General features: G+C 40.3%; 3 protein-coding genes across 4 annotated transcripts; 2 read left to right on the top strand and 1 right to left on the bottom strand.

Moving 5' to 3' along the window:
* Positions 1-2,805: 2,805 nt before the first annotated feature.
* LOC138210982 (uncharacterized) lies at positions 2,806-6,267 on the bottom strand. 2 transcript variants are annotated; one of them, XM_069170455.1, is made up of 6 exons: positions 6,179-6,267; positions 5,865-5,927; positions 5,609-5,779; positions 5,423-5,522; positions 4,051-4,181; positions 2,806-3,694 (listed from the first exon to the last, which is right to left on the bottom strand). In XM_069170455.1, exons 1-6 carry the CDS (start codon positions 6,179-6,181, stop codon positions 3,407-3,409), a joined length of 756 nt encoding a protein of 251 aa, XP_069026556.1. In that variant the 5' UTR covers positions 6,182-6,267; the 3' UTR covers positions 2,806-3,406. The 2 variants fall into 2 exon arrangements, with proteins under 2 accessions (XP_069026556.1, XP_069026557.1); XM_069170456.1 differs by lacking the exon at positions 6,179-6,267 and having other exon boundaries at positions 5,865-6,096.
* On the top strand, positions 6,256-9,602 carry polr2g (RNA polymerase II subunit G). Its single transcript, XM_069170458.1, has 8 exons — positions 6,256-6,603; positions 6,936-7,045; positions 7,356-7,515; positions 7,940-7,990; positions 8,097-8,162; positions 8,436-8,507; positions 8,719-8,752; positions 9,207-9,602. The coding sequence occupies exons 1-8, from the start codon at positions 6,592-6,594 to the stop codon at positions 9,218-9,220; spliced, it is 519 nt and encodes a 172-aa protein (XP_069026559.1). The 5' UTR covers positions 6,256-6,591; the 3' UTR covers positions 9,221-9,602.
* Positions 9,603-9,779: 177 nt separating this feature from the next.
* eef1g (eukaryotic translation elongation factor 1 gamma) lies at positions 9,780-17,560 on the top strand. Its single transcript, XM_069170454.1, has 10 exons — positions 9,780-9,875; positions 10,857-11,015; positions 11,262-11,325; positions 11,747-11,889; positions 12,047-12,190; positions 12,335-12,464; positions 12,930-13,134; positions 14,620-14,792; positions 15,991-16,115; positions 17,151-17,560. Exons 1-10 carry the CDS (start codon positions 9,864-9,866, stop codon positions 17,307-17,309), a joined length of 1,314 nt encoding a protein of 437 aa, XP_069026555.1. The 5' UTR covers positions 9,780-9,863; the 3' UTR covers positions 17,310-17,560.
* Positions 17,561-26,453: the final 8,893 nt, after the last annotated feature.

Raw genomic sequence — 26,453 nt, 5'->3', positions numbered from 1 at the left:
AAAAAAGAAAGAAAACTTCTGGTGGGAGGTCGAGGATGATGGGTGAGTTGGAGAGCACATTGCAGTTTACAAACAAAGTTAACCATTGCCTAGAAACACTTGGATTATTTAATGGTGCCACCTCTGTATTCGTTTTGGTAAACAATTTTTTTATGCAATAGCTGTGGCCAAAGGCATTATGTTTTCTGGTGACTTTAAAGGAATCCTTACATGTTTTCACATGCTCGGCCAATAAAGCCAAAACAAAGATTTACAATTCAAAAGCTTAGATTGTTAATACAATATCACGCAAACACCACAGTTAACAAGGTGGGAATTGAAGATGATTACCATTAACTAGGTACCCAACCACATGTGAACTATGGTCACAATAGTTCAATCTCCCCTTCAGTGATGGTGTTGCAGAACATTATGAAGTTGACCTTTTGAAAATAAAATGTCATTTCAAAACTGTATCCTGTTAGATGTCTGTGTGAAATTCTGTCACAAATGTGTTTTGTGAGGTCACAGTGACCTTTCACCTTTGACCACCAAAATCTGAAGAGTTTATTATTATTCATTATGAGGACATTGCATAGCCCTTGACAACACTGAAGGACAGACAGCCTGAAAGCATCGCGCCTACAGCTATGCCTGTCTCCAGCGCCGAGGCCATTACTTCCCACAGAGTCATATCATCTTTCTCACTGTTCAAATGCCGTCTACCGCAATAGTCCTAAATTGACACTGTTGAGGTTGTTGCTGGTCACCTGATACCTTATCTCTACACACACTGCCTCAGTGGTCAGTCTTGTTCCCACATATTAAAGTGAAATGCACTGTCATAAATGTGGCACAAAGGGTTGAACTGGCTAGCAATGTGAAGTTACAATCAAACTGTGCATACAATTTGGGGCAAAAAAAAATCTCTTAAAATATTTATTCTAATTAATTTGTCCTGCTACTTAATGGATCCCTGTGGGGATATTGATCCTCTGCAATTGACCCATCTTAAACGCAAACAGTGGGAGCAGTGGGCAGCTGGAAGCATGGATGCACCTGGTGGAAACTTGCCAACATGAGGAGAACTTACAAACTCCACACAGAAAGGACCTGGAACAGTCTGAGTACCCAGGACCTTCTCACTGTGAGACAATAATGCTCAACACTGAGCCACCATGACACTCCGTTCTATTCTTTCTAACTCTGTTCTACTTGGCTCTATTTTAATCTATTCTATTGTAACAAATATTCTATTCTATTCTGATTCCATTGTACTTTAACTCTTCTTTTCTAACTCTATTCTTTCGTTTCTTTTATTATAGCTCTATTCTATTCAAACTATTCTAATATAGTGCTATTCTTTTTCTATTGTAGTCAAACTCTATTATATTCTAACTCTGTTTTAACTGTATTCTATTCTATTCTTACTCTTCTTATCTAGTTTTATTTTATTCAAACTCTATTCTATTCTAACTATTCTATAAATTATATTCTAACACTATTCTATTCAAACTGTAATTTATTCTATTCTATTCTATTCTATTGCAGAGTTACAGCATGAGTGATGCATGGCAGCTGCAGACCATAAATTAGCCCTGTCTGGAGTTTGCTGTTTCCTTTTAATAATGACGGGGGTCGCAGGGGTTGTTGCTTAATGAGGACCTGTAAGAGAACATGAGCAGTTTCTCAGACGTATGACAATTTATCAAGATAATAAGTACAGGACAGGACAAGCCCAGGGAGACAACGGTCTGTGAAATGACCTTTAGTAACATCAATGGATTAACTTTCAGTGTTCAACACTGCCTTGTGCTCAAAGTAAACGTGGATGTGTGTATACCTGAGGACTCCATGCACTGCGGTAAAGATCCTGTTCGGATGACTTTCAGACTCTGAATGACTTTCAGATTGTCCTGATTTATAAAACACCGTTTTTGATTCCTTGAACTGACAAGTGATTTGCTCGAGGTGTTTTCACGCTTCATATTTCCCAAGTGTAACCATTTCCAATATTCATCACCTAAACATGCACGCCGAAACGAATCTGGTTACGAATGGAGTCGTGTTTGATTCATGTCACTTGAGACAAGACATTTTTGAGAGAAACTGTTGCGTCGCACACATTGGCCCCCCATCACGACCCTGTGTTTGCAGACTGAAAGCATCAGTTGGATTACACGGTATGATTTTTCTCTGTGTGGTTATGTTGGCTAGTCTCTCTCGCTTGTGCAGCTGTTTATGTGCATGATCACATAATTATTTTACGTACAGTGCCACCGGTGTAAATTACACTAAGGGTGTGGGGCCATCTGGTAGTGATAGTCAGTACTTCAGCAAGATTATGTGATACGTGATGGACAGTGATGCTAGTGGTTCATTATAAATGAATTATTATCAAACTAAATTATCTATGCTCTGCAAATGATAGATGAATGAGCATTAAATCTTACTTAGTATCAAGAACTTTGATGTTTTCTCAGTTTATTTAGAGGACAAATGGAAGGTTTTAAACTTTAGAACACAATCTCTCATGTGAACAATAATAGATTATTAATTCTCTTGTTGACATCGATGACAACACTGAAAAGTAAGCAACATGTAACTTGTAATTGGTAAACAAGGAACTAAATAGCTGCCCTTAGATTCTGAGTTTCAGGTGATTCTTTTCCACTGCTTTCAGTAACAAACCCTAATTATGGACATGTAAAGACAACTCAGGACTTTTGTTATTCTGATGTATTGGACCTCTCCACTATACGGCAAGTGTCAAAGTGTTGCCTAAAATTTTAAATAACAAGGTCAATAAACGGACACAATTACAAATAATAGCAAATTATTTTATTACGTCACCAATAAATCACATATATGTGCAATAATGACCCAAAATCACACATCTCACAAACTCAGATTTTCTCATTCACACTTCTTCATTATTTAAATGAGCACAATTTTTAAATGCTTGAGTCACACATACAGAAGACTGTACATTTGCAGAAGCAAGGATTATAAAGACAAATAAAACTGGAAGGCCCCAATATCAAACAACCCTGCAAACACTGCAGACCGAACAAGGCTCTAGGTTGATTGCAGGCATTAACAAATATGTTAACATTGTCAGTTATTTTACTTCCTTTCAAAGCTAGATTGTAGTCATTCTCTATGCAAACAAAGGCTCAGTCACACTACTGCAGAGCTTCAGATCTCAGGACCAATTCCAGTGTGAAATTAGATTGCTTTTAGGTTGCATAGGCGTAGATCTGATTTTGCATCTCATTTTACCATAAATCAGAAACCATTTGATTGTTCACGTGATAGAGGAAGAAAAGAACTTGAAACGGAACTGAGACATTCTTAACTGCAGTGTGAACATACATGTGTCACACTTGACCTTTGACCTCTGATCATCTCAATCACTCCTCCCTTTTCACTTACCCACCCCTGCCTTGTCCTTGCTCTTGTCCCGAGGTATACGGCCCATATTAAAAAATTCTAGGTTTGGCCTCATGTCAGTGAGGTGGGCGAGTCTGTTGGACATGGCAAAGAAAGCAGCAATGGCAGCGATGTCCCAGGCATCCTCGTGGTCGAATCCGACTTCCTCCAGAGGCTGGAAGTGCTGCTCGGTGATGGTTTCAGAGCGACACACAGCCATCGCAAAGTCCAGCATGGCGCGCTCCCGAGGGGCCAGATCTGCGTTCTCATAGTTAACAATGACCTGGGTGAAAGTAAGGAGAGAGCCAATTAGACAGAAATAAACCCAAATGAAACACAACATATGCAAATACAATAGAAGAAGGACAAACATACAGATGCAGAAAGGTGTACGACTGAATAACACATTAAATGCAATTGTTAATCGCTTGCCAAAAAAGGAACACAACATTGTACAAATTGGAACGTACACAGCTGTCTTGATAATGTAAAATATAGGTTAACGTGGCAGAATCAGCCAAGCTTTAACAGTTTTCATACACCACATTCTGAAAAATGATTTCTGATTGAAACTGCATGTATATCTCATCTACCCTTGTGTTACGGAGGCCAGAAGTAAAAATCAACAAAAGTTTGTACCTGATCGGAAAGCGTGGGGTTCTTTGAGAAGATGCGGTGCAGTGCACTGTGGGATACCACACAGTAAAGGCACTTGTTGTGAATACTGGTTGCCACAACAATCAGCTCACGGTCTGCCTTTGTTAATCTGCCTGCAAGACAATTTTTTTTTATTTTATTTTTTTTCATGTGAAATCTTTTGGGGGAAAAAAACAAAAACATTCACACAACCTTAGAATAAAAAGTGCACTGTATCAGAGCTTGCTGTGGTCTGAATGCTACTCAGGGTTTACAGACATCATGTGGGGTTTCATGGCAGTGACAGAGGGAGATAGTCACATGTTTAACCAACTTGCTGCTCTGAAATAGAAGTTGCAGAGTTTTTTTTTGCTGGAAAGTTGGACATGCTGTCTTATTGGGGATCTTAGGGATTGTAAATATTTGTGTTTGTTATGATTTTGCTCCTGAAATTTTATTCCAAAAATCAAGCAGTATTTGGGGTCATGAAGTGACTGTGACCAGCATAACTTTCAAAATGTAGGTGTCAACTCTCACCAATCGCTCTCTTTTGATAATGATGTCAGCCAGCTCACGCACTCGTGTTTTTACTAATTGAGGAACATTGTTAACTTGAAATCTATGGTGACCAACGTCGTAGGAAGACTATTCGTGCTTTCATTTCTTTTTATTCAGATTATTGCAATGCTCTTTTCGAACTGTTTGTATCAAACTTCTTTGAACTCTCTCTAAACTGTGTGAAATGCAGCTGCTCGGCGTTTAACTGGATGTAAGAGATCACGAGAGATTTTTTTTTTTTTTTTTTTTTTTTAAATGATGGTAACTTTTTTGAGCTTTGCATGGTCAAACACCCCAGTACTTTGCTGATCTTCTCTATTCTCATACCGCATATCGAGCTCCGAGTTGTCCCTGGAACCTGCTTTTCAAACTGTTGCACCCAATTTATGGAACGCTCTCACCTTTTCATTAGCAATCTCTAGACTGCTGTCATACCTTTAGGAGACAACTGAAAATGTTTGTCTTCAGTAAAACCTTTTCATTAGCCTGTCTAAATAAATGCCGCATTTTATTTAGTACTTTTTAATTGGTTTATTTCTACACCTGTGTTCATAACTTTTGTTCTTGTCTTTGCGTCCTCGTTGGTTTGTTGCTGCTGTGATTGCAAGTGTTCAGCCTTGTGCTGTTTGTTTGCATTGCTGCTTTATTGCTGGAAAGCACTTTCTGATTTGTATATCTGTGAAAGGTGCTATAGCTACAAATAAACGTCACCACTATGTTTAGATTGTTTTTTGTTTTTTTGGTGCATCATAATTGTCTTTGAGTTTTTTAGCACTTACTTCCACTGCAGAGACATGATATACTCAGAAACACACACCTGTCTCCTTGTTCATGAGTTCGTTGTAGTATGCAAAGAAGGCTCTGAACTCTGCTGGCCTGTGAGAGAGGACTTTGAAGACGTTGGGCAAAAACCCTCCCTGTAAGAACCAGATTATCGTCACAAATTTAGTGTGCACAGTTAAATGTCTCATATGAACATTTTTTTTTTTTTTTTTTTTTAAACCTTTGACTCCACTTCCTCCATAAGCTCCAGAATATCATAAGGTAGGTCTTTCTTGCTCGGAACTGGATAGCGGCTGATGTTGTGCGGAGGAGCGTCGCTGGATGAATGTCTGGTCCCTGCGGCCGCCGCTGCCGTCCTTCCCCGGGACAAGCATCCTGACCCGAGAGTCGCCTACACGGAGAGGACAGGAGACACCCGTGATGCACCCAGAAACAGGACTGAAGACAGACACGAAGTCGGAAAGTATACAACTTACAAGCCGTGTAAAAGCAGCAGGACGAAACAACTTCGAGACGAGATGACTCGCCATGTCAGTCAGCTGAAAAACAACAGCAATAACAGTGATAAACTTGTTTAGGCTTGTTTGACATTCAGCTTCGGACAGCTCGGATAGTTCCCAGTCCTCTCGGAATAATTAAGGAAGTCAGGAAATATATCCTGGTGAGGCTGTAAATTACACTGTCTCTATAATAACTATGATAATAATCGGTCTTTACAAATTTATATCACCTGTGGGGAGCTATTCGAAACATATGCAGGTTATATCATGATAATCGTGACAATGTTTACCATTTACTCCCCGTCGTATTGTTAAAGACCTCGTTATGGTTTATGTCGTCCAGTCAAACAACCCAATCAAAGTGCAGGATTGAGTCACGCTACCGTCTGTCCACGCCTTCATGCAGTAATTCCTCCTCACCGCCAGGGGTCAGGCTGCGTTTGGACTTGCTGTGCGGAATTTAAGGCGCAGAATTCAGCAGCCTGACAGACAACGTGGAGAAATCTTTTCCACCGCAGTCCGCTTCCTGAGAGACCAAACCGAGGGCAAAAAAAACACATCTGTATCGACCCTTGACCCGGAAGATATTTGGTTACGAATTAATAAACGACAAAAAAAAATTTAATTTGGTGCGCGAGAAACATTCTGGATCACGTATCAAAACAAGAATATTAATCAAGGACGGTTTGAACATTGCAGCAGCATGTTTTACCATGTAAGTATCTGTTATTCTTATTATTATTGTTATTATTACAGGCTGGCTAATAGCAGCGCGAGGATGGTTTGTTTGCCTCGCGGGATTACGTCTAAATGTGGCTTTGTTTTTTGTTTTTTTAATTAAAACTTTTTTTTTTACTTTCCCGACTCTGCTCTGATTAACGTTGTTCATTTATAACCATGCAAAGATTTCGGCCAGTTTTTTTTTCGCTCGGGTTTGATCGGCAGCGTTTTCATATTAAACTTAAAACAACAAAACACACACGTAACGTAACACAGAGGAAGCACGAGGACGCTGGTTTATAAAGCACGTATCTTCTGTGTTCACAGATTTCCTTGGAACATGAAATCTTACTACATCCGAGGTATTTTGGTCCAAATCTGCTCAACACCGTGAAGCAGAAGCTTTTCACGGAGGTGGAGGGTACCTGCACTGGCAAGTGAGTGGTGGCTGCAATTCAATGTTTTCAATTCAAATAATCAGATTACCTGTTTTTGTTTCAAGTTTCTTTGTCAAAGGGTTCAAAGGCTGGAATTGAACTTGTAACCGAGGGGAAGTTGAGGGTTTTTAACTTGGTTATTAAAAAAAAAAATAATAATGCAACAGATCAATGTTGACATTTGTTTTGCCTTTTAGGTCATCACGACAGTGTCAACCTGCCTAACACGGTTATTTAGTTCGCGTTACAGTCCTGCAAGAAAAAGTTAATAATTTACATTTGACTAATTTCACGAGTTTCCCTCTTTCAGGTATGGCTTCGTCATTGCGGTCACCACCATTGACAACATCGGGGCAGGTGTAATCCAGCCAGGCAGGGGGTTTGTCCTCTACCCGGTCAAGTACAAGGCCATTGTGTTCCGCCCGTTCAAAGGAGAGGTGGTGGATGCTGTGGTCACTCAGGTCAACAAGGTGAGCGACAAGTACAGCGCAGGTTTACCAGCCAGTTTACAGCTGTGACAGCATTCGTATTTGATGGCAACATTAATTCACACTGTGGTCCGTCTGTACAACTTTGCACGACCTCCACCTCTCCGTTCTATTATCACGAACAACACCATTATCTTTACACTCCGGGGCTCAATAAAAAAAATTTAAAAAAAATGTAATTCAAAACTGAAATTACACCAAAATAGTTGCAATAAATGTATTCATAACCCGTGTATCATGATGGGGACCCCCAGATTCTTGCCAACAAAAACAGCCCCAAACACAGAAATACTTTCAAAAAAAAAGTTGCTGCCTGTGTATTGAATGTTGAATATGAAATGATGAGTAACTGATCATTAAAAATGTTCTCTTGTTCTTGATCACAATTGTTTTTTTTCTCTTGCAGGTTGGATTGTTCACAGAAATTGGTCCCATGTCTTGCTTCATCTCTCGCCATGTGAGTCAACTTTATATCTGTAGTTAGACTAAATTAATTGCCTGTCATACTCACTTCAATTTATATCGTATCTTATTTTTGTCTTATGAGAACTTTCTTTTTACAGTCCATCCCCTCAGAAATGGAGTTTGACCCCAATTCTAATCCACCTTGTTATAAGACAGTTGATGAGGTATGAATATTTATTGATATTTTTCTTATTTCCTGCGGTGGGTTCAAATGAAAAACATTTCCTTGCTTCACCTTTAACAAGTTTTTAGGTTAAAAATAAAAATATGATTATATTGGTGTTAACAAAGGTATTTTTCAGAAAACTCAAAACGTGTGTACATTATATGGAAAGAAGTCGTTGTGGTGCTGCTCACTGTTGCTCTCCTTCAGATATTTTACTGTTGTTCTGTCTTGATTAAAAAAAAAAAAAAGTTTACTTCTCTTATTTTGAAAGGACATTGTTATCCAGCAAGATGATGAGATCCGACTGAAGATCGTGGGAACAAGAGTGGACAAGAATGACATTGTAAGTGTTTTTCTTTTCTTTTCTTTTCTTTTCTTTTCTTTTCTTTTCTTTTCTTTTCTTTTCTTTTAATAAGGGCCTAACTATCACTTCACCATAGGCAAAAATAATAAGAAAAGGTTGGGTCACCTTATCTCAAATGTTCCGCTGCACTTTATATAATTGATTTCTTGTATGACAGTAAGTTAAATATTGCTTTCCTCTTGTTTTTCAGTTTGCCATTGGATCTCTGATGGATGATTATCTGGGTGAGTACTACACCACTGAACATGGTCATACATGTGGTAGATCTGCTCACTAGATGGGTGTGAATTGATAAGCGTTTCACAAAGTATGAAATTATTCTTCACATTAAGGAAACATTTTCTAAAAATTTGGTAAAACGGACCTTTTATTGCTTCAGTTTGGTTAAAGTGGTTGCAAAGAAACAGTTATTGTAGGTAGGTATTTACTTTATTAATCCCCGAGGGGAAATTTTTTCGCTACAGCAGCATACATACAGAAGCAATAAGACAATAATAGAAACAATAGAATAAAATAATAATATAATAATAGAAAAGCAATAAAATAGCAGTAAATAGCAGTAAAAAATATAATTATAAAATATAAAATGCACAGTATATACAGTAAAGTAAAGTACCGTTTATGAACATCTTGTTTTTTGATTGGTTATTAATTTTGCCTCTTCTACTTTATTTTCAGGTCTTGTGAGCTGATTTGTCTCAGAGGAGCACATTTCACGTGGGACATTTTTATGTAGCAGCCCATATAGGTCTTTGTTAAAATTCAAAAAAAAAAATTCTACTTTGATATGGTATGGTGAAAAGTGGTCCAGCCCCATAGCACTTTTTATGCTATACAGCCTACATTTTTATTTTTTTATTTTTGTTGAAAGACTCCAAACAAATGTTGTGGTCAGGATCAGTAGATGCTCGCTAAATTGAGTGCAAAATTGTATCAAATTCACTGGCAGCCCAGTGAAGTAATTTAGTTTATTTCCTGTTGAATTCATAGTTTCCATCCTATCTATTTTTTTTGTGGGTTTTTTTTTTTTTTTTTTTGTACTTGGACTGTAATAAAGAATTCTATTTGTTCTTACGTTTTGGTATCTGTGTCTAAGGGTCGCAGTGTGTTAATATCTTGACAAAGTGCCGACCTGCTGCAGCTCCACCAGTTCAAGTTTACGTCATTAAATGTCAAATGTGATGTTTTGAAATGGGACGAGTCACGAGCCAGTTGGAACCGAACGAGCCGTCAGGCGAGACGCGCACGCGGAAACTTCCGAGGGCCGCGCACGTCATGTGACCGTAAATACGTCAGTGATGCGCGCCGTCGTTCTTTCTTTCTCTCGTCCTGAAGATGGCGGCAGGGGTGAGTAAGATGGAGAGATGACCAGCCGTGTTGCTTTCTTCAAAGTTTGCTGCCTCAATCCGTTTAAAATCAGCCCCATCTGCGCCCTTGCGAAGCGGCTTTGCACAGACGCGACGCTGTCGGGTTGTTTTGCGGCTGTTCGAGGGTTTATTTCCGAAGTATTCGACGCGATGCTCATTACGAGGTCAGCTCTTGCTACCGTGACGGCGCGTTGAAAGTGAATGACGCCGCTCTCCCAGCTCAGGATTGTGCCACGTTACCTTAGCTGTACTATAGATTCCTACTTTCACATTTCTGCGCCGTTTCTCCCGGCCTTAATACTTGGGTGCGGGTTATTTAATCCCCAAAAAAAATCTGGTCTGTAATTGCGTTTATTGTCTAAAGCTCGGAAGACTCGGGTTATATCGCCAGAAAAAAAAAAAAATCTGGCTAGTTAGCGTTGAAGCTGCTCGCCACGTGAACAGAACTCATTCATTGTTTGTAGTTGGTTAAACAAAAGTACATCCGGCAGTGAAAGCTAGCGTTTATTAGCCACGTTTTTTTTAATTTAATTTTTTTTTTTTTTTAATCTGCGGACGTTTCCCAGCTCCACCTCGATCCTCTTCCTGCACAGTCACTTTTTTTTTTCTTAAATGGCCGAGCATCTCTTATCGGATGGCCTCAAGTCATTTGTGTGAAGAACACTACAAGTCCAGGTTTACCTCTCTTAGTCTTTTTATGGAACAATTTAATTCCGTTTCAGACGTTTTATAGTAAAAAAAAACAAAAAAAACGCAGTGGCACAACTCTGTTCTGCACCAGAGTAAATGTAGGGTAAAAAAAAAAAAAGAAACCTGAGCCGTGGCCATGAGGGTTCTCTTTGTTCCACCCAGGCAGCATCTTTTGAGAACATGTGGCACGTGTATGTTCAAATTGTAATTCGCTAAATGCTGAGGTTTTGTCAGTAATCGTGGTATTGTCTCTCCCTCTTTGTCCCTTCAGACTCTGTACACGTACCCGGAGAACTGGCGGGCCTTCAAGGCCCAGATTGCAGCCCAGTACAGTGGTGCTCGCCTCAAAGTTGCCAGCAGCTCCCCTGCCTTCACCTTCGGGCAGACGAACCGTACCCCTGCCTTCCTCGGCGACTTCCCTCTGGGCAAGGTGAGTGCAACTCGTTTTGTCGGATTAAATGGGATGGGCCCTTTTTTTTTTTTTTTTTAAGCAATTGTGCTCGGATCATTCAGTGCGATTTGTTCCTACAGACAATGTGAAACCGTTGTCGAATGAATATAAGTGAGGATTAGGGATTTAACTGGTTTGACTACACCTCTGCGCATGCTGTACTTGATTCTCTGATGGGAAAAACACACTAAATGTGTTGAATTAGTTTTAATTTCTGTTTTGTAGGTACCTGCCTACCAGGGAGATGACGGCTTCTGTCTGTTTGAGAGTAATGCCATTGCTCACTACTGTAAGTCTCACATTTACGAATAAATGTTAAGTGTCCTATATACTCCTGTCTTCGTGTTCATCCAAAAGATCTGTATTTGGTTAACTTACAGTCTTAATTAATCAGAATCAGTACAACTGGGTTTAAGAGTTTCCCCGGTCCGGAATTTGTGGTGGATTGAAGCATGAGTCGGCAAAATATTCAATTCACACAGTCGCCGGGCACTTTTTGTCATTGGGGCCAAACCAAATGCAACTGGAATACAACTATCATTATTAGTTGGGCTTATTTGTAGTTGGTGTGTTTGCAGAGGATAATGTTAAAATCTTCAGTTGTACTTGTGTCTTCCGGCCATTTTATTTGACTCATAAACGTTTCCATTAATGCCAGAATACCATTAAAACTCATTCTTTCTTTTCAATTTTCCACCTTCCATCTACAGTGAGCAATGATGGCCTGCGCGGTGCCTCCCCTCAGGCAGAAGCCCAGGTGCTGCAGTGGGTGAGTTTTGCTGACTCAGAGATCATCCCTCCAGCCAGCGCATGGGTCTTCCCCACTCTGGGAATCATGCAGTTCAACAAACAGGTATGCAGTGCAGCATTTTCTGGTCAATCTGCAGACGTCGGCGATAGTTTGGTAGCTGTGGTGGAAGGTGGGCAGCTTGCCAGAGTACAACGCCTTGTAGTTGTGACGTGGCACTGGACTATATGTAGTAGACTTGTGATTTCATCTGTCTGTTCAGGCCACAGAGCAGGCCAAGGAGGACGTGAAGAGGGCCCTCGCAGTCCTGAACCAACACTTGAACACCCGTACCTTCCTTGTGGGAGAGAGGGTCTCCCTTGCTGACATCACTGTGGTCTGCTCAATGATCTGGCTCTACAAACAGGTTTGACATGCACACAGCAGATGCGTTACACAACCAGCCACACACCGACCACTTTTGACATCTCCCCCAGCAACACTAGATCTCTTGTGCAATTTGAGTCGAGATGCTCTCTACAAGGCCTTGACACCTCTCCGTCCTCTCCAGGTCCTTGAGCCTTCTTTCCGTCAGCCTTATTCCAATGTGACTCGCTGGTTTGTCACCTGTGTGAACCAGCCCCAGTTCAAGGCTGTCCTCGGAGAGGTCAAGCTATGTGAAAAGATGGCCCAGTTTGATGGTGAGTCACCAAAAATTAGATTAAAATTTTGAGGATGAAAATAGACGTGCACCTGTCTTCTGCCACAAAGTTATTAACTGGCAGCTTAAGTGTCTAAAATTACATGTAATAAAATAGATGTAACCCCCAAATTGTTTAAAACAATAGCTGTTTTCAGTTGTGAAAAAGTTGCGTTCATTTTAAATGTCTGCTCCTAAAATTTAAGTCGTATATGCGCAGTCGTATTCTCCAATATGAGGATCATGCTTCAAGGTTTGGACTAAATGCCAGATTCTTATATAATAATCGCTGGGATACAAAATTTTAAATGAATGAATCATACAAATAACTTTCAGATTTCTTGAACTATTTTGCAATTTGTGTTAAGTCCTGGCAAGAATGATTCCATGAGAACAAAACCAAACGCAGATAATTGAAACATTTCTCGGGAAACACACTTGTCTTTGTTTTGTTCTGCTCATCTAGCCAAGAAATTTGCTGAGATGCAGCCTAAAAAAGAGGCTGCACCCAAGAAAGAGAAGGCAGGGAAAGAGGCAGCCAAGCCCCAGGAGAAGAAAGAGAAGAAGAAGGAGGAGAAGAAGCCCGCCCCAGAAGAGGAAATGGACGACTGCGATGCTGCTCTGGCTGCAGAGCCCAAAGCCAAGGACCCCTTCGCACTCCTGCCAAAGAGGTAGAAAGGGCTTTGTTTTTATTTTTTTATTTTATTGTATTGTATTTTGGTAGGCCCTTTGAATTGTCGTTCAGATTTTGTTGCATTGTAAGATCACACTTCGCCGATTTCTTGATCAGCATTGCAATCATGTGACAAAGTCGATAGTCTGCAACTTTTGATTGCAACGAATCACGTCAGTGGATTATTTCACTCAGCGCTTCCCTTTTACTTGAAAGGAGTGCTTATCAGTGGGTGAAGTCCGATTGTCCATGGTGCATTGGTTGTGTTCGATGGTATATTGAACATTGAATCTTTTGATAGTACAAGATGTTTGATGCGCAAGACCGTGTCTTGGGTGGCAACAGGCTTGCACATCAATAAGTAAATCCCCCTCTTGAGGGGAGAGTAGATGCTCCCCTGTCATTGGGCAAGGCAGTGTCCAACTGTGGCACCAAGTCTTAATCTGACAGGGGAAGAGAAACTAAAGACCAAATTCATCCCAGTCATCTCTAATTCAGTGAGCAAAAGGCTGGTTCATGCTTTGGCCACAAACCAGGACAATTTCAAGATCTCCAGTTGTCTTGAAGTTATTCAGAAATGAGTCGGTGAGAAAAAACTGTGTCCGGTCTGGAGGTGTTTTCGATGTGTTTCAGTTTAGGCGGTTGCCACTGAGCAAAGCAGACTTTTAAACTGTAATATATTTCTATAAACCACCTAAAGTCTTCAGTTGTAGATAGCCACCAGCTATCCCCATCTTTTTTACTGTGTGTGTGTGCGCGCGCGCGCGATATGGCTCCAAAATACCACGATATTTGTGCGACTACGATATGACAATACTGAAAAATTTTAATCACAAGAACATACAATTGTACAAAATAGGTGTTTTATGTAAGAAGAACTATTACAATTTGCCTTACAATATCCAGTAAAAACCAACATTATGATTTCTTGTACATCTGTTTTTTTTAAATAACCAAACCACTTTCACACTGCTGAAGTTGCTCCCTTTTGTGAAACTAATTCCACCGTGGAGCCACTTTCAGCCGTGCTGATTGTTGCTTTACGCAAATTACACATGTAACGTAACGTACCCTACGTAAGAGTATGTAGATGGATACTTTATTAATCCCTGAGGGAAATTTTTACATTAAAAAAATATTCAATATAATTAATAAACAAAATGCACATTCTATAGAATAATAAATAACTACTTACTAGTTGGAATATTACTATTATCACAAAGATTTTTTTTTTTTTTTTTTTTTTTTATCATATTCAAATATTATAAGTCTTATTATGAATGATGTGATACGGTACACCTTTATTACTTTTGAAATGGAGATGGAAATGAAGGGAAAACGGTTAAAACCTCGATACATGTTTCTACCCATGTTCCCTTTGGCAAAATCTCATTTCAAATTCTTGGCATTCTCTTCACCCTGCATGTACAGACAGCAGATATATGAACTGATCTTTCTAACTTTTTTTTTTTCTTTCTTTTAGCACATTTGTCATGGATGAGTTCAAGAGAAAGTACTCCAACGAGGACACTTTGACAGTAGCCCTTCCCCACTTCTGGGAGCACTTTGACCGTGAAGGGTATTCAATCTGGTACGGTCAGTACAAATACCCCGAGGAGCTCACACTCACCTTCAAGAGCTGCAACCTAATCACAGGTGAGACTCGACAGCAGCCACTTTATCAAACACCTCAATCTAAAGGGAGTAATTTTAGTGTGTGAAGTCATTCATGTGAGGGCAGTGGTTTAAAAGAGAGTTCAGAGGGGGTTTTATTTTTAGCCTGGGTCTTCCATATATGGGTGTTTTGTGTTTCATGTGTTTGCATGAGGTCAGCTCCTGCGGTCCAAGGACAATGCACGTGAAGATCGGAGCCAATTTTGTCCACATGTGCGAGTTTAATGAAATTTTGTGGGCTTTTAAGACGTCTTGAGAGATGTATTGATGGACCACTACACTGCAGAGATCATATTTAGAATATTTATATCCGTGTTTGTGTTCTTTGTCATTGACTGAAGTAAGAATATAGAATCTCACCCTTCAGCTGTTTGCTTAGTGACACGGAAGGGTTTCTCTTCAATCCTTCAGAGCAGTTTTGGCACATACTTCAATGTAGCACAGCTTCTCGGGGAAGCTGATTAAATGGGTTTTGAGAGAATACATAACTAAGGATAAGTAAACACGGGCAGGACGCTGCTTAAAGCCAGTGTCTTAGGAATAATCGCACATTTTAAAACCTCCTTCTCCAAGTCTGTTATCCCGGGGCTCCTCCAGTAAAGCTCTTGGAGTGAGCTCGGACAAAATACAAAGACATGTTTGACATCCTGAACTGATCAGTAAATGTTGTTCAAATTTGATATTCACGTCGTTTAAGTTATTACACACACATTAGTGTGTATTCGGAGTGCCCTGCAGAAACAGGACAAAGGTAGATGTCCCCTGTCTTTGGGCAAGGCGGTGTCTCATCATGGCACCAAGTCTTAATCTGACGGGGGGAGACCAACTAGAAACCACATTCATCCCAGTCATCTCTGATTCAGTGAGTAAAAGGCTGGTTCATGCTGTGGTCACATTAAACAAAACCTTGGGTATTGAAATGATTCTCTATAAAACGTAATACTTGACAGGGCCGTTAGTTATGGCCACATCTGAAAAGATGGACATGAAGCAGATGTGGACCATCCATCCAGATGTTTTTGCAGTTCATTGAAGTCCTTTACAATCGTTGGAGACGAATGTACGTGAACATTGGTCCAATTGCATGTTCATTTGCTACCACACAATGGTGTGACTTGTTGTTTCCATAGAAACCAAGCCAAGTCGAAAATGTAATAAAACCCCTTCCTGTTATTCACAGGCATGTTCCAGCGCCTGGACAAACTCCGAAAGAACGCCTTTGCCAGCGTCATCTTGTTTGGCACCAACAATGACAGCAGCATCTCGGGCATCTGGATCTTCAGAGGCCAAGAACTGGCCTTCTCTGTAAGTGTTTAAAAGTGGAAGCAGACGTCCCACAATGATCTGATTTCATAACATCCCGGCCTCGAGTAGTTTGTGTCGGTTGTTGACACTGATTAGTGCTGCCCTTCATGTGCAGAATCAGTATGCGATACTTGTACTGCAGCTCAACATTAAATTGGTGATGGCTTTAACAATAACTACTTAAAACTGATATTCTATTCATATTAATAGTATATGTGGTGAATAGGTACTGTAGTATTGAGTCAAAGGTTTCCCTTGGGAGTAGATGCTCCCCTGTCATTGGGCAAGGCAGTGTCCAGCAGTGACACCAAGTCTTAATCTGACAGGGGAAGAGAAACGAAAGACCACATTCATCCCAGTCATCTCTGATTCAGTGAGTAAAAGGCTGGTTCATGCTGTGGCCACAAGCAAAGATAAACCATCAAGATTTACAGTTGTCCCTAGGGTATTAAGAGATGAGTCTTGAGAGTAAAGATGGATTAGAGAGCAGAGTTATTTCTAAATGCTTTAGTTTGGGCAGATGCCACTGGTCTATGTTGACTTTGAGACTATAACTGAGGCCTCCCTTTTTTCTTTCTTCTTTCTTCTTTCCTGAGAGCTACTTTGACGAAATAAAAGTGTCCAAGAGCTACACTAACATTTATTCACATACATGAGTGCCACCTAAACAGCTGAAAAAGCTTCTTTTTATGTGAACAATAACAAATTGATATTCAACAAACACGTATTTTACCAGTAGCTATCAGTTGGAGACCCCTGCTCAATAATACAGTCCTGCAAACCACCTAAATTTGATGGTCCTCTACATGAGTAAAATGCTGGTTCATAGTATCACCACATTGAACTGTTTTAAAGTTCAAGATTCAGGTTTTAGATGCATGCGCTGCTTTTGTGGTTAAATTAGGTTGTTTCTCAGAATCTTTTCCCTCGGGATAAGCTGGAATGTGTGATCTAACATCTGACAGCTGTGGAGATACTTGTCAGGTCATAATAGCTGAGGGCAATTCACCCATGTTCTATTCATTCCCCTTCCAGCTTTCTGAAGACTGGCAGATCGACTACGAATCATATGACTGGCGCAAGCTGCAGCCGGACAGCGAGGAGTGCAAGACCATGGTAAAGGAGTACTTTGCCTGGGAGGGAGACTTCAAGCATGCGGGGAAAGCCTTCAACCAGGGCAAGATCTTCAAGTGAGAGGACACTGAGACAGTCCAACGAAAGCTCTCTGCACTTCTGCTCTCCAACACTTAAAAAAAAACAAAAAACATTTGAACTTTCAGCCACACGTGCTTACATACCTACAAGAATGACTTGGAATGACAGTGTTTGAAGACAAGAGTGAGTTTTGTCTGTGGCCCCCAAACTGTTTTTCTTTTTTTTTTTTCTTCTTTTTTTTTTTGTTTGACCTGCGAAATAAAGCATTTCCCTCAATGCCGTCTACAGGATTTGATGTCTGTGGTGTATTACTTCAGTCTAAATAATGTTTGTTTTCAATGGTTGGGGTTATTTGTGTTTGGAGTGGTAAGCCATCAACATAAGCAATTCAATTTCAAAATTTCCACTCGAATGCCACCCCAAAAAGGATGAGTGAAAATCATGTTAATGACGAACAGTTCATTTGTTCGGTAAACGGACTTGATAGGAACGCAACAGCAGTTAAAAATCCTTTTAACATCCACTCAAAAGTGGAGGACATGACCTCACTGCAGTCATGTAGCTGTTTTCTCAATACACACTTACCTCTGTTGTACTGCACAACAGTGCAAGAAACAAAACCAGCTGTAATGCTGCGTTTGGAAATGTCACATCTTAAACTTTTAGCCAGAAGAGGTCAGTGAACCGATGTTTTTCAGCCTGTATTGCAGTCGACTCATTGTAGGTTGTTTATTTTCCATTTGTACTGATATTGTGACTTTAGGATCTGGTGTGACAAGGAAACGTTTTAAATTATTCTCCAATAGCTGCTCTAAATCACGGGTCCGCATCTGAACCTGCAGTCCTCTATGGTCCCTGCAGAGGGCAGGCAGAGACTATAAACAGCAGGGTTGAATGGAAAGCATCCAACGTGGAAAATGACTGGGCTGAGCTCTGCGGTTTGCAGGGATGGAAATGTCTGCTTTGAAACTATGGGTTCTTGTTTTGATGTTGTCTGTGCTTTCCCGAGGAGAAGTCTGGAACGACGCTTTGTGAATAACTCCTTGGATGACTCAGTGCAGAGATCATCAACATATAACTTGTACCGCAATAAGTTTCTCCCACTAAGATACCAGAATCTTCAAGTTTGTATTATGTTTCACCACAAACCTTGAATTATAATTCGTTTTTAAATTGTTTGATAAACATTGGAAACCAGCAGCGTTTAAACGAGCATGCTGACTCCAAACTATGCAACTCCTTAAACAGAACAGTCTAAATCCCAGCTGGGTTTTTCTAGTTAATCTGAAGTGTTTATATGTTGCTATATCTACATACATTTCCTGTATTGTAAATGCATTTGAGATTGAGCTGTTTGCTTTAATAGCAGGAACAGAACTTGGCTGGTCTGACCACACCCTAATCAAATGCAGAAATGCCATGTTTCAGAGCCTACTTCTGTAAATTGGTATCAGTATTGCTTTCTATGAGGAGGAATAGAGCATCCCTCGTCTGCCAAATTCTGTGAACATGTAAATTTTGTCGTTCTTTTCCAACTGAAAGCCTAGATTGAAGCTTTAACCCTTTTGTATAATGATACAAAGACATGTATCATGTATATCAATGGTATAAAGACAAAGCACTAGGTTTCATCGGGACACACCCAGCCATATAAAATTTTGTACAACACTTTTGATCATTTCTTGTTGACACACCTGCTGTTTGGCTTGTCCTCAGTTTCTTTGGTTGGTGCCTCTTGTTTGTTGTGCAAAGCTGCAGGTAAAATAGGACACCTGGACCAGCCCATATAATTAATTCATTTTATTTATATTCATGCTATTAAGTCACATCGTCTTTGAGTCACTTTTGAGGTGTCAGTAATGTATTTAGCACAACCAAGATTAGTTTAATCACTGAAAAGATCTAGGGTGGATCTGGAGGCTTTTCATCTGACACATTCACACACATGAGAAATGGACGAGAGAGAACTCTTGTCCCAGAGTGAGTCAGACGTGTAATTTTTTCCTACTTACTAAGTGTGATTCAGGATCTTTTTGGCGCAACCATCTCCCACCATCGTGTTGAATGAGGGAAGCCATTTTAGTTTGTTCTGTGTGCTCATGGAAATCAGAAAATGGAAATGTTCCCACAACAGTGAAGCGTCCAAGTCCTTGAGCACATGACTCACCCATCCTGTGGATCATGGTGGAAGAGGGCTGTAACTTGAGCAAATAACTTTGACTTCACCCACAGCACTGCAGCAGTTACAACACTGCCGATGGCTAACCCTTTGATTGCTGAAGAAGCAGTGTTACAAAAGCTCTTTCATCATGCAATCAAATATGAAATTAAAGTGAGCAGATCATATGCAACTTTAATCTTTTCGAGGCAATTTTCCTTCCCAATAGCAGCCTTATCGAGTCCATACAATACTCTGGTTCTAATTTGTATTTCGGAACTTCAGAGTTAAAAAGCTAAACCAAAGCAAGCCACAAGAACAATAAGCAGTCTTATGCCAACAGTAACATTTTCTCTTCCAGTCCTGCCAGCCTTCCTCCCCCTGGTCTTTATTTCTCTCTTGGCCACACACTCACTACTTTTTCCTTCCTTTCTCCTGGTCCTTGCTCTCTGGATATTTTTTTTCTTCTTCCTAGATTGAAGGTGGAGAGGGTGGAGGGGGTCGGGGAAGGATTTTTCTTAAAAGCAGTTGCAGCAGCGAGGAGTGCTAGTGAGGGAGGAACACAGACAGAGAGGCTGTATTGTTTCACCACACAAGTTCCCTGTGTGGCGGTCAGCCCCCGGTAGGAGCTTTAGGCATGGTATGCATGTGCTGAGCATCTGGTGGTGCAAGACACACATCTGGAAAAGGGTGAGTCGGGGGAGGGCTTGGAACAGTGAGGTGAGGCTGAAATCCAACACTGTTTCTTCTCCAAAAGAACCTCAACACAGCGCAGATGCTCTTACTAGGCGTAAACTCCTTATATGCGTATATATTCCTCCATTTTAGGCGTGTTTACATCTCAACCATGGCGTCTCAGCCTAATGGCCAATGCTAGAGTGTATCACTGTTGTCAGTGGGTAGGAGGGACATCTCTAGGCGGACAGAAAAAAAAAAACACTGAGCTTTCACAAATATAGAGTCCCACCCTCAGACTTTTATGGGGTTTCCCTGTGGACTAGTCTGAAGTTGGGCTTCAACTCCCACCAACGCGCACGCATTAAACTCGAGCAAAAGGAAGCGGGGCAGGAAAATGGATCCTTACTCAGAATGTCCTCTATTTGCTTTTGGGTTACAGCCACGGACATGTATGCTGAAGTGGAACATAAGAAAGGCAAAGTCAGGACGCATACATCTAAAACAGAGGACGTATGCAAAGTTTGAAATGATACTACTTAAATTTTTAGTGTATCTGTTTCTACTCGCCAAGAAAAGTGACCTTCAGATCTTTTGTTCTGAGTGAGGGGGGGGGGGGTTCTTCCCATTAGTGCACTTTAGGGGTGTGAGCCGCACATTTCTCCGTGGCACTAAAACATAGTAATTCAGTGCTGGAATGGAATGAGGCGGGTCAAAGGTGAGGTAGCTGAGGGGAAATAGCTGAAGAAGGCAGGGAAAGAAAGATGATGTGATGTAGTAACCACGAGTCACGAGCTACATAACAATGCCTGCAAGTAACGTTCATAAGTCGAGGCCCTTGTGGTTTACAGGAGCGATTATTAATTAGTTATTTCTTGGTGAGGTTCCATTGCCCCGCAACAGAGGTTGCCAGTGGGAGTCTTTGAGCGGTGAAAGGGAGTGGTGACACACAAGGGGAGAGAGGAGAGGAGGGGAAAACAGACAGCCCCTGCACTGTTGGACGTGAAACCCCAGAGTTGCTTGTGGCTCATGTTACCAGAATCTGGAGGTGGGGCGTGTTGTCTAACTACAGCAAAACTATAACAATGCACTACTGTCACTACCAAGAGCAGAAATATTGATCACAAAGAAACAGATAAAAAAAACAACCTAACAATTCATAATAAAAATTAATTGTCGTTTAATAAGCTTTGACTTGGTGCACTACTTGCCTGGGGTACAGCATTAGGAAATATTAAATTCAAGAGTTAGTCATAATTGCTCTACACTTGGTTCGGGCGGAGACTGAACCTCCCTTGTTTAAATTGGCCCTTGGCGATCCTTTATCTTGTCATGCAACACAAGATTGCCGAAATAAGATCTAAAATTATTTCGCCTCTTTTCAAGATGTTCAGCAGTGTTGTTCTTGCAATCTTCTGTACTGAAAGAGGACTTTTAGACCTGGATGAGCTTCCCAACAGCAAACATGTACCCCAATCGGATTGATTTGTCATTTCATGTATTGACTTGCTGGCAGTTTACATCCCCAGTCATAGAAAGAGTTGCAGTGTTTGGACATTTATTGCTATGAGTGGAATGTGCAGCTCATGAAGGTATCTGCTTGTGTCGACGCACGCACAGCAGCCGGGAGGTGAGCCACAGGGAGGAGGAGCGCTTTATCTCTCCCCTCGGATCAATAATCCAAAACAGTTTATAATGACTGATTGTCTGACAGTGCAAGAAATTGATCACACAGTAAACTAATCAGGTGTTGTTTTTTTTTGTGTCTCTATGAAAGTCTTAAATCTGTGGAGTTACTTCACTTTCTGGGGGGCTGATGTGTTAAAACAATTGAGCAACAGTAATACACTAGAAGCTTCCTGGAAGTTGATTGCTCTGACTGCACAATGTGGCGGCAACGACAAGACCCAACCTGTGAGAGGTGTTCCCAGCATCAGCCTCTTCAAATGAGCTTTATGTACAGACACAACAAGACTGCTTAGGCTGAATTGCAAAAACAGGAAGGGCGGGGGGGGTGGGTGGGTGGGTGGGTGGGGGCATCTTCTCTTAAAAACAGTCACAAACTTTGTGTAACAAATAAAGTAGAGCAGAGTTCCTTACTATAGTACAAACTGCTTTGTGGCATGTGATATTTATCCATACACACACAGGGCATTGCTATGGAGACATCCCTGCAAGTACCTACCCCCTTGCTTATTATGTTGCTATGGCAGCCATCCCAGAATAGTCTTCTTCTTTTTCTTTTTCTCGGTCCCTCCCTCGTGTTCGTGACTCACAACTTGCAGTGGAAACCACAATTCAATCTGTCTTTCATTCCCCTTTTTTTTCCCCCCCTTACATTCTTCTCTGTACCAAAGGAACAGCTCGCCTCTCTGAATCATCACCGTATGTTTGTGTGTATGCAGCATATGAGAGTGTGTGTATGTGCATGCAAGGGAGCACGAGCTGTGGGGAATTCCAAAATGATTACCATGGTGATGGCAAATATCAGGCTGTGTGTGACCTGCGTGTTGCAAGATAGTGTATCTTGAGTACTGCACATTGTTATTAGCTGACTGCGATTTCTTTGTAGTTGTAATCTCACCATGGATACACTCTGCTTTCGGTGGTTACTTTAGGTCCACTTTTTTTTTTTTTTTTTTTTTTTTTTTAGAAGTCCCAGCTTGTGTTAGTCACAGGGCTCCAGGGCCAAGGATAGCACAAAATCATAAACATAGTAAAGCGTTGCCATGTAACAAATGATGCGTGTGGTAATCAAGTTACAGGGAAACTTCTTCATTGACTTAGTGATCAGAGACATTATCACTCAGGCTTCAGTCCCATGGGCTCACTAATTTGCCAAGAAGATAAAGAAAATTCAATTATCAGTACTAATTCAATTAAGTTAAATTAAATTGGATTTTAAAAAGGGCTTCACATACAGGTTGAAGCCATTCCTTAACTTTCGCAGCAGTTTTGCAAGTCAGGAATTTAATCACATTTTAAACTTCCCTGGTTTCAATTTAAGAAAGTAAAATACAGGAGAAAGAAGCAAGTAATTAGTTAGTTAAACTGAGGTCAAAATCATTTGGAAATAGTTTTATTATAAGCAGTGAAGAAAGAATATTCAGATTCCTTAAGTAAGACAAGTATGTGTCCTGCTTTCAAAACTACTAACAAAGCGGCAAGGGTGGAAAATGTATATTTTTCTAATAACAATATCAAATGACAGTCTTAAAGCAGTGTGACTGTGCAAAACTGGTTCCTCGAGCTGATCCTATGGAAAATCTGCAGCTCCTCATTACAGGCCTTTAAAATGAGTTTCTGCTCATTGTTTAACTGTCCGCCCCACAATTGTGTTCCCTCTTACTGCTCTCATAGCATCATACACAGCAGCTGCATCTGTTTTCTGAGAAAAAGCTTAAAAAAAAAAAACCCACAGTACAATACCTGTTACAGCACCAAACAAGAGACAGACACAGTCACAGACTGGCTGGTGGGCATAGTGTCATCCTAGGACATCTGAAATGTGACTCTGACTACGGACTGCATTTTGTAAGACATCGGAAACCTAGAAAGATGAAACCCACTGGTTTAAACTTTAACAATGTGTTGTATTTTAAAAGCTAGTCACATTATGCCTTGTTTCAAATCTTTATTTTAAAAGTCCCACCCTATAAAATGCTGGGTTATTTTAATAACCTGGGCTGATGCTGGTCAGTCAATGTTGGGTTGGTTTGACCTAACGTTGGGTTATAAATATTGACCCAGCCCATTGGGTTGGAGAGGTGAGTCATCAGTTTTGCAGTCTGACATTTTAACGCCAAGTGGAACCTAAACAGTACGGTTGCTAGCGCTTAGCAGATTTTGTGGAATGACAAAGAGCTATATTATGTTGTCAAAACAGATATGCTGCACAGCTATCTAGCAATGATCTGTGTGCCAACATTACTGTCTTGTCATTTATGTAAAGTGAGGAGTGGTTTGGTGTTTAACCTGTTGAAACAACTTTTAAGAGTCTTCTTTTTCTCAGATCGGAACTAACATGATTGACGACCGGAGCAGAGCGACAGCAGTGCCCATATGTTCTGATGTTGGGGCGCCGATCAGTGTTACTCCCTGGGTCAATATGCAAATCCTCATGGTTTGTGAAAATCAAAAACAAAATATTGTTAATGACAAATTAATCCATGAAAAGGAAACCTTGCTTTTTGTTGTAATTTTTATATTTAATGTGCAATTGTTTGCCAAAAGAAAGTTTGGTGTGAGGAACATTAAATTAATTTCACATATTTCAATACCATTGTATTCATTTTATAATTAAATGTATTGTAATGTTAAATTTGTTATGATTATATTGCTTGCTTGAGGCAGTAAAAGAATAGTTTGGAAAGGATGTGCTTGTTTCATAATTTCATAATTATTTTATTTTATTGATGCATCTTTTAATTCAGAAGTCAACTGAAATACAGTATAATTTTTTAAGTGTAACTGACAACCCAGAATTTGGGCTGTATTTTTTCACCCATTTTTTGATAGCTTTAATTCAACAATGTAGTAATTTTTACCCATTTTTGGGTAGAAAATATAACCCAACATGATGGGTCAAATACTTAATCCAACTCCGCTTTATAATAACCCATTGCTGAGTTTTTGACCCAGCGCCGGGTAACCAAAATAACCCGAATTGGGGTTATTTTCAACCCAGCAGGCCCTGTGATGTGTTAATCTAATGAAAGTCAAGTAGCATCAAATGGAAATACTCAAGTAAAGTACAGTTACCTCAAACTTGTATGTAAGCACAGTATCTAAGGAAATGTACTTACTTCCCCCCACTAATTTTGAAAGCAACAATACAAAGACAAACAGACAATATCAAATAAAAGAAATTAGATAGAAGAAGTTGCATTTGTGTTACTTAAACTTGAAACAGCAGTGGGAAAGTTTGACAGCAGAACCAATATTTGTGTTACTTATTCATGCAGACTTTTTGACTCATCTTCTACAATAATGCATTCATTCATCAAAAAAAAAAAAAAAAACCCGAGCTGAATTTGATGCACATTTCCTTTGGCATTCTTTAATCCTGACAATGCCTCTCTGACCATGTTTATCTGACTGTCTTCAGCATTGGTTGGCAAAACACTTGACACAATATTGACAATGTTGCATTGTGCAGAAATCTAATGAAGTTACAAAGAACTCTTCTATTTTGCACACAATCTGGTTTGTGTAGTGACTGCCTGATTTTGACAATCTCTCCAGATGCAAGCTGGACTGTTAAAAGACTTAAGTTTATTGACATTTTCAAAGCACAAATGCAGCAAACAAGATCAGTTTGAGTGCAAGGAGCCGTTTTGACTTTGTTTGCTGTTTATGCAAATCCCTATTTTGCTTGGGATCGCTGACAGCGAAAGCTACGCCCGGCTTTGCTTTGCCTTCAGTTCAGAACAAAGGTCATAAATAAATCAGTAAGTAAATCACCATTTTATAGATATGATATTTTATTTATTTTATTTTATATAATATTTTAGTCACTGATTACACCCTACTTATAGGGTAGGGTATAGTAGTCTCTTGGAGTAAACATGCAGAAAAAGAAAAAGTAAGAAGAGATAAGGCCGAGAACAAAGAGCAGCAAACATGGAGTTACACTATAAAATGTGTTTTGGAATAAACTCCTCCACTGTATCTCATGCGCCTGCAAATTATCTTGATGGCTCATGCAAACAGGCCTTTTGCCAAGTACACTGCTTTCATTGTCTGAATTTAGGAAAGAATTTTGTTTGATAATTGGGACATTTTTTTTCAGTTTCACACAAGAATTTTCTCTCTTCTTAACTTGTCTTCAAAACACTCTGGGTTACAGACTGAAATGTGGCTGGAAAACGTTGATTCCGATGTGGGATTAAATCATTAAATCTGCATTACACAATCAAATGTGCAACTCACACCCATTCCTGTACCTGTGGGCAGAGCCAAACAGTTGCTCAACTGAATTTGATAGAATTTGCTTTAAACATATCTTTCCTCTTGTGTGATTGATAAAGTAACTGTCTATCTGTCTATCTATCTATCACAAGTTACAGTTTTGCTCAGGCCAGTTCCACGTGACTTCCCATATCCTGTGGGAGATATTAATCATACACACACAGTCGCACACACACAAGCAATCATGTGCAGGCGCACACACAGACACACACATATTCAACTGTCCATCCCCTTCTAATCCTTTGATTTTACTCTTCTCTGCAGTCTGAGCTGCCCTGTTTTCATTGTAGTCATGGCCTGTGACTCATCGTGCGTCTGAGCCAAGCTATTTGCGCTGGTTCACACTGGCTGACACACCTAGGACCAGGAAACACACCCAT

This window comes from Embiotoca jacksoni, unplaced genomic scaffold (genome assembly GCF_022577435.1).
Source record: "Embiotoca jacksoni isolate LCO1_2020_lvr unplaced genomic scaffold, fEmbJac1.0.p SCAF_5, whole genome shotgun sequence".
NCBI classification, from domain to species: Eukaryota; Metazoa; Chordata; class Actinopteri; family Embiotocidae; genus Embiotoca; species Embiotoca jacksoni.
Note: the sequence above shows the minus strand (reverse complement) of the source record. Positions and strands in the feature narration are given on the sequence as shown.

What these genes read in the sequence shown, in the direction of transcription:
- LOC138210982 (XM_069170455.1), bottom strand. An exon ending in CTGCTGCTTTTACACGGCTT is followed by an intron (nt 5,780 to 5,864) that starts GTAAGTTGTATA and finishes CTCTCCGTGTAG; the next exon opens with GCGACTCTCGGGTCAGGATG. An exon ending in ACTCATGAACAAGGAGACAG is followed by an intron (nt 4,182 to 5,422) that starts GTGTGTGTTTCT and finishes ATTGTCTTGCAG; the next exon opens with GCAGATTAACAAAGGCAGAC.
- polr2g (XM_069170458.1), top strand. An exon ending in GTTATAAGACAGTTGATGAG is followed by an intron (nt 8,163 to 8,435) that starts GTATGAATATTT and finishes TTATTTTGAAAG; the next exon opens with GACATTGTTATCCAGCAAGA. An exon ending in GAGTGGACAAGAATGACATT is followed by an intron (nt 8,508 to 8,718) that starts GTAAGTGTTTTT and finishes CTTGTTTTTCAG; the next exon opens with TTTGCCATTGGATCTCTGAT.
- eef1g (XM_069170454.1), top strand. An exon ending in TAATGCCATTGCTCACTACT is followed by an intron (nt 11,326 to 11,746) that starts GTAAGTCTCACA and finishes TTCCATCTACAG; the next exon opens with TGAGCAATGATGGCCTGCGC. An exon ending in TTCGCACTCCTGCCAAAGAG is followed by an intron (nt 13,135 to 14,619) that starts GTAGAAAGGGCT and finishes TCTTTCTTTTAG; the next exon opens with CACATTTGTCATGGATGAGT.